This window comes from Rhinoderma darwinii, chromosome 5 (genome assembly GCF_050947455.1).
Source record: "Rhinoderma darwinii isolate aRhiDar2 chromosome 5, aRhiDar2.hap1, whole genome shotgun sequence".
In the NCBI taxonomy this organism is placed as follows: domain Eukaryota; kingdom Metazoa; phylum Chordata; class Amphibia; order Anura; family Rhinodermatidae; genus Rhinoderma; species Rhinoderma darwinii.
The window spans coordinates 206,157,237-206,170,927 of NC_134691.1; the positions used below are offsets into that span (position 1 = coordinate 206,157,237).

General features: G+C 40.7%; 1 protein-coding gene across 2 annotated transcripts in view; it reads right to left on the reverse strand.

Annotated features, from left to right (window-relative positions):
- Positions 1-13,691, reverse strand: part of ERP44 (endoplasmic reticulum protein 44) — a 94,159-nt gene that overhangs the window by 52,921 nt on the left and 27,547 nt on the right. The window contains exon 2 of one of the 2 annotated variants that reach the window (XM_075826889.1): positions 5,856-5,928. In XM_075826889.1, coding sequence (XP_075683004.1) covers positions 5,856-5,928 — 73 coding nt within the window. Of the gene's footprint in view, positions 1-5,855; positions 5,929-13,691 lie in introns of those variants that run through there. The other variant, XM_075826890.1, reaches the window with a different exon arrangement.

A 13,691-nucleotide genomic window follows, 5' to 3' on the forward strand; every position in this document is an offset into this window, starting at 1 on the left:
GGTGTACCCTCCCTTTTTCTTTATATACCCGTAAGGTTTTACTTATTCCCAGAGGTGGTGTCCTCCTCAATTTTTTTCTCCCCCTCTTTTTCTCCTCCCTAGATGCGGAGGTTGATGCTCACATCTAGTCCTTTTTTAATTGTGAGATTAATAAAAATATGGACAGCTCTTTTACTGTCTGTATGACACGCCTCCTTGCCGCTGTGGCAGACAAGTAGAAAACTGTGTGATCTCTCGAGAGATCAGTCTTGTCCTCGTCTGCTGAGAGCTAAAGCGTGAGCGGGTGCGTGCACACACGCTCTCCTCTCTCCAGCTCTTGCTGTAACACTGTCCGTGTCGGATTGGACAGTGTTACCGCCATGTTACACGCCCCCTTGCCATTACACGCCCCTTGACAGTTCAGGGGGTTATTTAAATATTGGGCGCCAAATATAACGGCACCGATATCTAAATAACGGTAGAATTTTTTTTTTTATTTTTTTTTAAAGTGCCCCAGGGTTTGTGCAGCCCTGCCCATTAGATGCTGCACATGTATGGGCAGGTTAAAGGTTCTCTTTAAAAGAAGAACTAAGGAAAACATAACTGGCTAAATAGCCATCCCAAAAGGGATGTACAAATGTGGATCATGTACTTGTAAATATGTCTCAAAGAGAGACATATTTACAGACGTCCAACATAAGAAAGAGTACAAGGTTTAAACCTTTATTAATTGCCGTTCCAGTATGGCAATAGATTCAATTACTTGTCCATGTGAAAAAAAAATAAAAAATATATATATATATATATATATATATAGGCAAAACAAAACGTGAATTACATATCCGCATTGGCAAACATATCTCTTAAGAATCACCACCAGCAGTCACCCAAAGGTTTGAACTTTATGGGGATTTGTCAATTACCAGAGGACAGAAGAGGTGGAGATAGTTTACTTTTGCAAAAGTAAATCTGTTTCTATGTGGATTTATACTCTGGGCACTTTATCCCGTGAGGGGTCTAAACAATTAAATTTAATATGTTTCTTTGACCCAGTTTCCTTTTGGTCATTGTGGGGTGGATCTAGACTGGGCCGGCTACGTTACCAGCGCCTCAGTTGATTGCCACCCTTCTCCGACCTGTTCAGGTACTCCCATCTCTCTCCACCCCCCCCCCTCCCCCACACACTCTATATCCTCTTCCTCTATATAGGATGATGTTCACTAATTAAAGGATTGGTGGCCTACTTTTAGCTCTGTCAGGGCTGGGGGGTACCCGGTCTGTGTTCCGTATAGTTCCCAGGCTTGCTCCCTGCCATCCCAGACAGATCAGTCCCCGGCTTCCCGTTTTAGAAGGCTACATGGGCCTCGCTCCACTATAGAATTTGACTCTTCTGTCACAGATGTTGGGGACCTGGTCTGTGGCCTTCTTAAATCTCTGACTAACTCCCTGCCATCCCTGACAGATTTTAGTTCTCTTTCTGCCTAAAATATATTACTTCTGCAAAGGGAAACTATGTGGATTTACACTCTGCATATTTTATCCCCGAATGGTCCATAACAATGAAATTAATGTTTTTTGACCCGGGTTTTCTTTCGGTCCTTGTAGGGTGGATCTAGACTGGGCCGGCTGTGTTACCAGCGCCTCAATGTATTGCCACCCTTCTCTGACCTATTAAGGTACTTCCAACTTACTCTACACTCCTCTCCTCCTCTATATAGCCTTCCTTTATATAGGATGATGTTCACTAATTAACAGGATTGACTAGTATTGGGACCTATTTTGGCTCTGTCAGGGCTGGTGGGGACCTGGTCTGTGACCTCTATGGTTCCCAGGCTTGAACCCGGTCATCCTGAACAGATCTGTCCCAGGCTCCTCCCCCTTTTTATAAGGCTATATTTGCCTCTCTCCACTATAGAATTGTACTCCCTTTGGTCATAGATGGTGGGTACCTGGTCTGTGGCCTCTTTAGGTCCCTGACTAACTCCTTGCCATTCCTGACAGATTTATTTTAGTCCTCCTTCTGCTATATAATATATATTTGGTTCCGTCATGACAGTGAGTTGGTCTACGGCAGCCTATTTCTGATTGCCCACCACTACTGATTGACATTTTATTGAATATGCCTCTGTAATATTATTCTATCATTGAATTTTTCCTTAATTCTGTTTTTAACCCCTTCAGGACTGAGCCTGCTTTGGCCTTCAGGATTTTTCAGATGTGTCACTTTATGTGGTAATAACTTTGGAATGCCTATCAAACCTATCAAAGGGATTCTGAGATTGTTTTCTCGTGACATATTGTACTTTATGTTAGTGAAAAAATGTGGTCGATAAATTCAATATTTGTAAAAAAAAACACCAAGATTTGGAGAAAATTGTCAAAAATTTGCATTTTTCTAAATTTAAATGTATCTGCTTGTAAAACAGATAGTAATACCACACAAAATAGTTACTAGTTTACATTTCCCATAGGTCTACTTAGTTTGCATCGCTTTTTGAACACTTATTTTTCTAGGACGTTACAAGGTTTAGAACTTTAGCAGCGATTTCTCATTTTCAAGAAAATTTCAAAAAGGCTAGGTTTGCAGGGACCAGTTCAGTTCTGAAGTAGCTTTGAGGGCATTATATATTAGAAAGTCCCCATAAATTACCCCATTTTGAAAACTGCACCCCTCAAAGTATTCAAAACAGAATTCAGAAAGTGTTTTAACCCTTTAGGCGTTTCACAGGAATTAAAACAAAGTAGAGGTCAAATATACAAATTTCATTTTTGTTTTCCAAAATTTATTTGTAATACATTTTTTCTGTACCACAGAAGGTTTTACCCAAGAAATGCAACTCAATATTTATTGCCCAGATTCTGCAGTTTTTAGAAATATCCCACATGTGGCCCTAGTGTGCCAAAAGACAAACACCGGCCTCAGAAGCAAAGAAGCACCTAGAGGATTTTGGGGCCGCCTCTTTTTTAGCATATATTTTAGGCACCATGTCAGGTTTGAAGAGGTCTTGCGGGGCCAAAACAGGAAAGACCCCCAAAAGTGACCCCATTTTGGAAACTACACCCCTCAAGGAATTTATCTAGGGGTAGTTAGCATTTTGAACCCAGTTTTTTTGCTAAATTTATTTGAATTAGTATGTGAAGATGAAAATCTAATTTTTTTCTGAAAAAACAGCCATTTTTAATTTTTACAAGGAATAAAAGGAGAAAAAGCACCCCAATATTTGTAAAGCAATTTCTCCAGATTACAGAAATACGCCATATGTGGTAATAAACTGCTGTTTGGAGACACAGCAGGGCTTAGAAGGGAAGGAGCGCTATTTGGCTTTTGGAGCTCAGATTTAGCTGAAATGGTTTTCAGGTGCCATGTCGCATTTGCAAAGCCCCCGAGAGGCCAAAACAGTGGAAACCCCCCAAAAGTGACCCCATTTGGGAAACAACACCACTTGGGGAATCTATCTAGGGGTATAGTGAGCATTTAGACCCCACAGGTCTTTTGCAAACTTTATATAGGTCATGAAAATTAACATTATTAAAAAGGAGGAAAAAGCACCCCAACATTTGTAAAGCAATTTCTCCCGAGTACGGCTATACCCCACATGTGGTCACAAATGTTTTTTTCATTAGAAAGTAATTAACCCTTTCCGGACTGAACCATTTTTTTCTTTTCCTTTTTCCCGCCCCGCTTTCCAAGAGCCATAACTTTATTTTTCCATCAAAAGAGTGGTGTGAGGGCTTATTTTTTGCGGGACGAGCTGTAATTTTTATTGGTACCATTTTTGGGTACATACAACTTTTTGAGCACTTATTAAATTTTTTGGTAGAGCCAAGGTGACCAAAAAAATAGTGATTTTGCCGTTTTAAAATTCTTTATTTTTAACGGCGTTCATCATGCGAGTTAAATAATGGTATATTGTAATACTTCTGACTTATATGGACGCAGCGATACCAATTTTGTGTATTTTTTTTTACAGATTTGGTCAGACACGTCGTTATTTACCCATCAGCCTGCTGCTGAAAACATTTGGATACAAAATCGAAATAGTCTGCAGATGAGTATTAATGGGATTATTCTTTGACCATCTATTGCCTGTATGGTCATCTGTTTGCAAAACTTCTCTCTCCAATCATCAGTGGACCATGAGTGTTATATTTGAAGATCTAGTCTGGGTCCCTTTGTGCAATGGGACGGCTATTGGAAAAATATGCATGACAAGACAGATGTTCTGATTTAATCGCTATAACTAGTGGACTGATTTTCTTATAGTCCTTTCTATATCCCGAGTCTCATGTAGAGACTGTTTTCCCCTAGATGGCCCTATGTGGTATGGGAAAACTGCAGTAAATTTAATTTGGCACCTCATTGCTACACCTGGCCGGGTGTTATTTTACATAGTATTTTGTATTCCTTTTCTAGGCAACAGGCTGGAGAATGGTTTTTCTAATATATTAATTTAAAATAAATATATTTATTACCCTGACGAGTGCTGCATATGTCCTAGACACCATATTTCTTTGTTTTTGTTTTCCTGTATTATTTATTTTCTAGGACAGCACGGTGTAGAAATTGTGGCTACATTTGTCAGGGATTCCTATTTGGATAATTTTCTATAATTTCATTTGTACAAGTCAAAAGGTGGGAAAATTGTCCCAACCACCAGAAGTGCCTTAGGCTGTGTTCACACCAGCGTTCCTTTGCACTGAGGGTTTCCGTCAGAGGTTTGCATCGGGTTTACCCCTCAAAAGAAAGGCAAACTGAAACCTTCGCTTCCATTTGCCTCACCATTGAACTCAATGGTGACGGAAACCTAGCTAATGGTTTCTGTTTGTCGCCGCTGTGACAGGGTTCCGTCGTTTTAATGGAATCAATAGTGCTGCCGTTGAGGGGTTAACCCGACGGAAACCTCAGACGGAATCACTCGACGGAAGGGCAACTCTGATGTAAACAGACCCTTAGGCCCCATGCACACGAATGTAAAAACGCCAGTAATCACGGGCCCATAGACTTCTATTGGCCACGGGTACCGGGAAGGTGCCCGTGCCGTTGAAAAATATAGAACATGTCCTATTTTAGGCCGTAATTACGGCACGGGCAGGCCCATAGAAGTCTATGGGGCTCCCGTAATTACGGGTGACTACGTGTGTGCACCCGTAATTACAGGAGCGTTGCTAGGTAACGTCAGTGTATTGTCAAGAGTTAAACGATCGGCAGTAACTCTTTCAGCACCAGGGACAGTGGCTACCGATCACAATATAGATAAAGCTGTAAAAAAATAAATAAAGACGTACATACTTACCCAGAACTCCCTGCTTCTTCCTCCAGTCCGGCCTCCTGGGATGACGTTACAGCCCATGTGACCGCTGCAGCCAATCACAGGCTGCAGCGGTCACATGGACTTCCGCGTCATCCAGGGAGGTCGGGCTGGATGTCAAGAGAGGGACGTGTCACCAAGACAACGGCCGGGTAAGTATGAATTTCTTTTACTTTTATTACGGAAAGGGCTGTCCCTTCTCTCTATCCTGCACTGATAGAGAGAATTGCTGCCGATTAGCGCAGTGCAATTTTGCAGCGAAAACTCGCCCGTAAATACGGGTAGAATACTGGTGACACCGGACCCGTATTTACGGGCACGGGTCCGTAAATACTGGTGCAATACGGGTCGAATACGTGTGACCAAGGACCCGTATTTACGGGAGGACAAAAATAAGTTCATGTGCATGAGGCCTTAGACAACTTTTATAGTGAATTACTGTCCGTTTTCAATGCTGTTATTTATATTCCACACCTAAAAACAGTGGTAATACTTCAAAACAACCACTATGTGTGAATGTGCCCTGAAAGAAATATAGGTAAATACATTCCTCATGAGGTCACTTACCTAAAAGGTCATCTATGTTACCACTTTCTAAATTTAGGATGTCGCCTTTTGTTGGAGTGCAAGCCCATGCTGCCTATACAAAGAAAAAAAAACAAAAAACAAAATCATAGGAGTATCATAAATGTAATTTGCCTTAATTGTTACGCTTACAACTCCATTAAAATGGTTTGACCCAGAGGAAACCAAAAATTTGCCCCATTTACAACATAGCATGCAAAACACAGATAAATGCATAAAATGATGAGCTGCAATTAAAAATGGATCACACATTGCGTTTCGCTGCAATTTGCAATCGCGCATTGAAATACCACAAGTACTGGTGGGTTTACATGGGCCATAGTGGTGCATTCAGCTGCATCCAAAACCAAATGTTTTGTACACTCCCAAATACACGCAGTTATTTGGTGGACTAAATAAGCAATGTATATGTCCACACCCACACAAAAGACATCATTAACCCCTTCATGACTAAGACTGTTTTGGCCTTCTGGACCAGGCCATTTTGTTTTCTCGTAACACATTGTAGTTTAAGTTAGTGGTAAAATTTGGTCGATACATTCAGTTTGAGAAAAACGCCCAAATTTAGAGAAAATTTGCAAAAAATTTTATTTTTATAGATATAAGTATCTGCTTGTAAGACAGATAGTAATATCGCACAAAATAGTTAGTTACTAGTTAACATTTCCCATATGTCTACTTTATGTTGGCATCGTTTCTTGAACATACTTTGATTTCTCTAGGACATTACAAGGCTTAGAACTTTAGCAGCAACAACTCACATTCTCAAAAGCGTTTTTTGTTTTTTTTTTAGGGACCAGTTCAGTTCTGAAGTGGTTTTGAAGGCCCTATATATTAGAATCCCCCTATTATTAAAAAAAAAACAAAAAAAGAACACCATTTTAAAAACTGCACCCCTCAAAGTATTCAAAACAGCATTTAGAAAGCTTAAACCTTCAGGCGTTTCACACAAATTAAAAGCAAACTGGTAACAGAAGGTGTTACCATGCCAAGATTCTGCAGTTTTTATAAATATCCCACACATGGCCCTGAAGCAATGGAGCACCTAGTGGATTTTGGGGCCTCTCTTTATTAGAATATATTTTTAGGCACCACGTCCAGTTTGAAGAGGTCTTGTGGTGCCAAAAACAGTGGAAACACCCCTAAATAGACACCATTTGGCAAACTACACCACTTAAAAAATTGTGGTATAGTGAGCATTTTGACCCCAGAGGTATTTTTCTGAATTTAGTGGAATTAGGCCTTGAAAATGAAAATCTACATTTTTGTATGCACAGCTATAAAGTGCATTAGATTGAGTGTAGGGGATACTGTTGAATAAGGGGGATGAGGTCTGAATGAATAATTGTGTGACAATGTCAGTCAATTTATGGAATGTGGTAAGCTATTCTAAAAATAGGTGTTTTTAGGGAATGCTTAAAACTTTGGACGTTGGGAATGAAAAATCGGGTTGTCCTGGGTAGCGCATTCCAAAGTACTGGTGCAGCACGAGAGAAGTCTTGGAGAAAGGAGTGGGGGGGGGCTTGGATTATGGGGAAAATTAAAGGGAATAGGTCATCAGAAAATGATTGTTTTTTTAAAAGGCTTTATTTTTCAAAAACTTTTACAATTTATTACAGTACAAAACAAGTACAGTAAATAAAATAGAAACAAGACAAATGACACGGAATTTGGTAGGCACTATAATGCAAAAAATATTTTCAGAAGAGATGTAGCACATATAGAACACACCTCCCCAATGAATTAGGAATAGTGAAGTGTACCCTTGCAATGCCTCACAAGAAAACAACATTCACCCCAACTCCACCCCCCCCCCCCCCAATCCAATCAGAATTTTTTCCACCTTTAAACTGCAGATTCAGACGTCTCCAGCCATCTGGGCCAGATCTTACCAAATTTATCAGGACAATTTCTGTTTAAATATGTACCCATGTATCGTAAATTATATTTATTCACCATTTGCTTCCAGTGAGCCAAACTAGGGCCTTCCACGCCATAATCACATTTTCGAGCGCAGAATAGAACAAACACGAAAAACTTTTCATAGTAATTCTGCATGACATCATTTATGATACCCAAAAGACACCCGAGAGGCAAGGAGCCTCGGAAATTCAAAGTGGGTATGAAAAAATTCTACTACCGCCGACCAAAAGGGAGCAATCCTGGGACACAGCCACACACAGTGTATATATACTTCCGACTGGCATCTAACACAGCTATCCGAAGACAGCATCCCAATCCTCTGGAGTTTAACAGGTGTATAGTAAATCCGATGCAGAAACAGAGAACGTATCAGAAAATCTCTTGCACTAGTAACCAAAGCAAAAAAATGACAGTTCTACCTCCCTCCACTCCTCTTCCAGAACAGGGATATCCCCCTTCCACCGAGTAAAGGCTTTATCAAAAGGTCGTTGGCCAAAGGACAGCAATAATGCGTATATTTGAGCAAGGACCTTTGAAAGGGCCAGGCCTCCCAGTAGATCCTCCAGTCTAGAGAACCCCAACTGAGGCGACACAGAACCAAATTGGGCAAACCAACCATGACTTAACTGGAGATAATGGAAAAAGACCTTCTGTGACAGCTCAAATCTCGACGTTCAGAAAAGGATAGAAGGCCATAGTCTTCTGCAGACAATTGACCTAGGAACTTTACCCCAGCCCTCGCCCACATTCCCACTCCGGCAAAGGGTCAAAATGGGGCAACCAAGGATTATTCCATATCGGAGTTCTAGGTGAGTACAATGGGACCATTGTGACCTTTATCACAGCATGAGCTGCCTTCCATGCTACAGCCACCGTCTGAAGCAGGAGAGGTACACTATCCCGGGATTTGAACCTATAAAGAAAATTCGTAAGACTTTCATAAGATGTCATAAGCGCCCCTGCAAGTGCAGTGGCTGCATTACTCAAATTGATATCTATCCACCACCGTGCAATCACCAGTTGAGATGCCAGGTAATACAGATAAAAGGTTAGGTGCCACCATTCCCCCATGTGTTTAGGAGCCTGTAGTAGACAAAGACCAAACCTGGGGATTTTACCCTGCCAGTAAAAAGACCGTAAAACACGGTCAAGCCTTTTAAAAAAAATGGTCTAGACAATAAAATAGGACAGGCATGAAATAAATATAGAAATTTAGGGAGGTATACCATTTTAAATAAATTAATCCTACCATATAGTGATAAGGGGAGATTGTTCCAAGTGTTTAGCAGTTTTTCAGTAGCAACAACCAAAGGGTCAAGGTTAAGCTCACCATATCTTGATAAATCAAGAGCAATCTTAACCCCTTCAGGACCCAGCTTGTTTTGGCCTTCAGGACACAGCCGATTTTTTCAAATCTGACATGTGTTGCTTTATGTGGTAATAACGTCAGAATGCGATTACCTATCCTAGCGATTCGGAGATTGTTTTCTCGTGACATATTGTACTTTAGGTTAGTGAAAAAATTTGGTATTTATTTCTAAAAAACACCAAAATGTAGAGAAAATTTTCAAAAATTAGCATTTTTCTAAATTTTAATGTATCTGCTTGTAAAACGGTTAGTAATACCACACAAAATAGTTACTAGTTAACATCCCCCATAGGTCTACTTTATGTTTGCATCGTTTTTTCGAACGTCCTTTTATTTTTCTAGGACATTACAAGGCTTAGAACTTCAGCAGCAATTTCTCATATTTTAAAGAAAATTTCAAAAGGCCATTTTTTCAGGGACCAGTTCAGTTCTGAAGTGGCTTTGAGGGCCTTATATATTAGAAAATCCCCATAAACACCCCCATATTGAAAACTGCACCCCTCAAGGTATTCAAAATCAGCATTCACAACGCATTTTAACCCTTTAGGCGTTTCACAAGAATTAAAGCAAAATAGGTGAGATTAACAAAATTATTTTTTTTTGCCGAAATTCCTTACACATACATTTTTTTTGTAACACAGAAGGTTTTACCCGAGAAATGCAACTCAATGTTTTATTGCCCAGATTCTGCAGTTTTTAGAAATCTCCCACATGTGACCTAGTGTGCTAATGGACTGAAACAGACCTCAAGAAGCAAAGGAGTACCTAGTGGATGTTGGGCCTCCTTTTTTTTAGAATATATTTTAGGCACCTTGTCAGGTTTGAAGAGGTCTTGTGGTGCCAAAACAGTGGAAACACCCCAAAAGTTACCTTATTTTGGAAACTACACCTCTGAAGGAATTTATCTAGGTATATAGTGAGCATTTTGACCACATAGGTTTTTCGCTAAATATATTGGAATAAGTCTGTAAAAATTAAAACCTACTTTTTTTCTGAAAAAATAAATTTTTTATATTTACATGGAACGACTAAGAAAATGCACCCCAACATTTGTAAAGCAATGTCTCCCGATTAAGACAATACCCCATATGTGGTAATAAACTGCTGATTGGACCCACAGCAGGGCTCAGAAGGGAAGGAGCGCCATTTGGATTTGGGAGCACAGATTTTGCTGGAATGGTTTTCGGTGCCATGTCGCATTTGCAACGCCCAGGAAGGACCAAAACAGTGGAAACCCCTCCCCCCCCCCCAAAGTGACCCCATTTTGGAAACTACACCTCAAGGAATTTATAAATAGTTTAGAATTTTTAAGTATATAATTATTCATGGACAAAAGTGTTAATAATTAGTAAAATTAATATAGTAAATAATTATTATTTAATTTAGTAATAAAGGGAGGTATGATAAATCTGAAAGCATTGTTTCATACAAAGGCCGGGTTTCAAAGGGCATGTGTCACACTGATACGTTGTATCTTTCCTGATTCCGCTCTTAGAACAGACATCACTTTTGGGGTTTACTTTTTTTTGCAGTAGGAGACACTTCACTGGGGAAATGCTGCCCTGGTACGATCCTGGTGGCCTCACTAGTAGCCCTGCTTTCTCCCGTTTCCACCTGATCCCCAAAACTTAGGCATTTTATGACTTTTTCTTGGTAACCAAGAAAAGTTTGCCGATTGCCGGCACGCTTATAAAGTACAAAAGAATTGTACATGGCCATTTGAACCAGATGGACAGCTAGTTTTTTTGGACCATGATCTGGTTTTTCTCATGGCACAATATGGCTGCATCATTTGATCGGCGAGGTCAACTCCACCCATATTCTTGTTATAATCCTATATACAGAAAGACTTGGAGGTTGTGGTGCTCGCCCCACATATTGGGACAGGGCTGGTGTCATCGCCATGAATTGAGGTCAGCATCAGGAGGTCTTTTTTGTCCCTAAATTTCATGAGCAGGATCTGATCGCTGCACAATGCTCTGCATTCCCCGACTCGCAATTTAGCAGCTATAAATGGTTTTGGGAGGCCTCCCTCATTGCAGCAAATTGTGCCACAGGCTACCGTGTTTTTGTCTTGGAGGCATTTAAAAAGTGACATACACAATTCGTCCATTTATTCCCAGAGAAGGGGGGCAGTCTGGAGGACTTGCGAATTTTTCCCCTCATATATTCTAAATCGGTGGGTGTATCCGGAATCACTTTCGCAGAGTTTATACATTTTTATACCGTATCTCTCCATTTTATTAGGTAAATATTTGCGAAAGTGTAGCCTCCCTTTGAAGTGGACTAGGGACGCGTCGATGCATATATTTTTCTCTGGGATATATGCGTCCTGGAATTTCATGTTCAGAAAATGTATCAGTGGCCTTATTTTATTTAGCCGGTCGAAGTTAGGGTCATTGGGGGGGGACGGGACAAAGGGAGTTATCACTATAGTGTGACTTTTAAGATGGCCTCAAAGTTTCCTGAGCATTACAGCCCAGTACATTGGGGTATGATTGATGACGTCTGTAGTCCAATATGATCTAATTGTGGGTTTCTTTATTAGGCCCATATTTAGAAGAAGCCCCAAGAATGTCATCATCTCAAACGAATCTTGGCAAAATGGGAGTTGGGACGAGTGGCAAGAAACTGCGTTGCGTATAAGCTGGTTTGCACAACTATTAGATCAACTAACTCAGATAAAAAAAAAAAAAAAAAAAAAAAAATCTAAAAATAAATCTAAAAAAAAAATCTATTTCCCTGTTACCCATGATGTCCACTTTTATTCCTGAATGCGCAACAAAATCAGGAATATAGGGTGTATACATAGAGGGGGCAGCCAGATGGTGTGGCTTGCAGTAGGCTGACTCAATGCCACCTCTTCTGCGCCTTTGAGGAGGTTCCTGAATATCCTCATCAGTGGAGGAAGATGATAAAAAAAAAAATTAGAAATCCTCGTCACTGTCTGAACAGACAATAGCATACGCCTCCTCGGCGGTATATAGACGACGAGACATATTAACCTTTTTTGGGGGTTATTTTCTATAAAATCCCTAACTAGCACAAACGAACCAACCCAAAAACTATATATTTTTTTTACTCAAACAAAAAAAGGAAGGATCACAGTGGGGGATTCACAGTGGCTGTGAGAGGGATCACTGGGGGATTCAAGGGGTAATGGATGGGACACAGTATAGGATAACTGTTGCTTTTTTTTTTTCACATGCTCTTCAGGTAACACAGCTCTAATCTCCTCAGATTTCTGTCACACAATGAGGAGATCAGAGCTGGTTACTGTATCCAGCCAGTTTATTTTTACTAAATAATACTGCGGTCTTTCAGAACGGACAGACCAATCACAGCGTTTGCCAGCAAGGGACCGATCTGATTAGTCCCCTGGCCGATGACAGAGATGGTCAGCTGTCTATGACAACTGCCATCACTGTCTTATTGCTATTCTGTCACTAGCAGTGACAGTTTACTATTCTTTATTTACTAAAGTGCGGTGATTGGTCTGTCAGAAATGACAGAACAATCACAGCGTTTGCCGGCAAGGGACCGCTCGGATTGGTGCCCTGGTTGATGAGAGATGGTCAGCTGTCTAGGACAGCTGCCATCACTGTATCATTTAGTAATCTGTCACGAACAGTGACCGATTACTAGCATATAGTTTCAAAAGTGCTGTGATTGGCCTGTCATAATTGACAGACCAATCACAGCGATCGCCGGCATGGGACCGCTCTGATTGTTCCCCCGGCCGATGAGAGAGATGGTCAGCTGTCTATGAAAGCCGCCATCTATGTTCTATCGCCGATAGGTCACTGGTTGTGACAGTTTATGTCTGTGCCGCAATAGTACGTTGGAGTGCGGGAATACAGTCCCGCTTACGACGTACTATTGTGGAGCAGCGCGTGAAGAGGTTAATCCCAAGGCAAGTAAATAGGGAAACTACTTGCAAGGGTACCAGGCAGACTCTGTTTAGAGCAATATCCCAGAAACAGGGGGAATAAGACCGACTTGCACCAATTTACAGACAAACCTAGTCACCAAAAAGGTATCAAATCAGTTTTAGAAGAGAAGCCAGAGAAGGACCATCATCCTCTAGATCTACCAGTGTATCTGCGTACAGGTATAATTTTTCAACTATGTGGCCCCTAGATAGGCCTTTTATGGATGGAGATTGGCGATTAGCCACTGCAAGGGGCTCTATTGCGAGGTCGAATAACAAAGGGGAGAGCAGGCATCCTAGCCGGGTACCACGACCCAAGAAAAAGGGGTCAGAAATATCCATATTCGTTCTCACTGGTACTCGGTAGAAAATAATTTTCCAAAAAATAATTTTTTTATGTAGCTCGAGCATAAAGCCATTTCTACATTTTACACACAATATAGTTCTATATACCAAGCTCATTACATATATACAGCACCAGAACAAAGCTCATTACATATATACACACACACACCATCAGAACCAAGATCAGTACATATATACAGCGCCAGAACCAAGCTCAGTACATATATACAGCGCCAGAACGAGGCTGAAT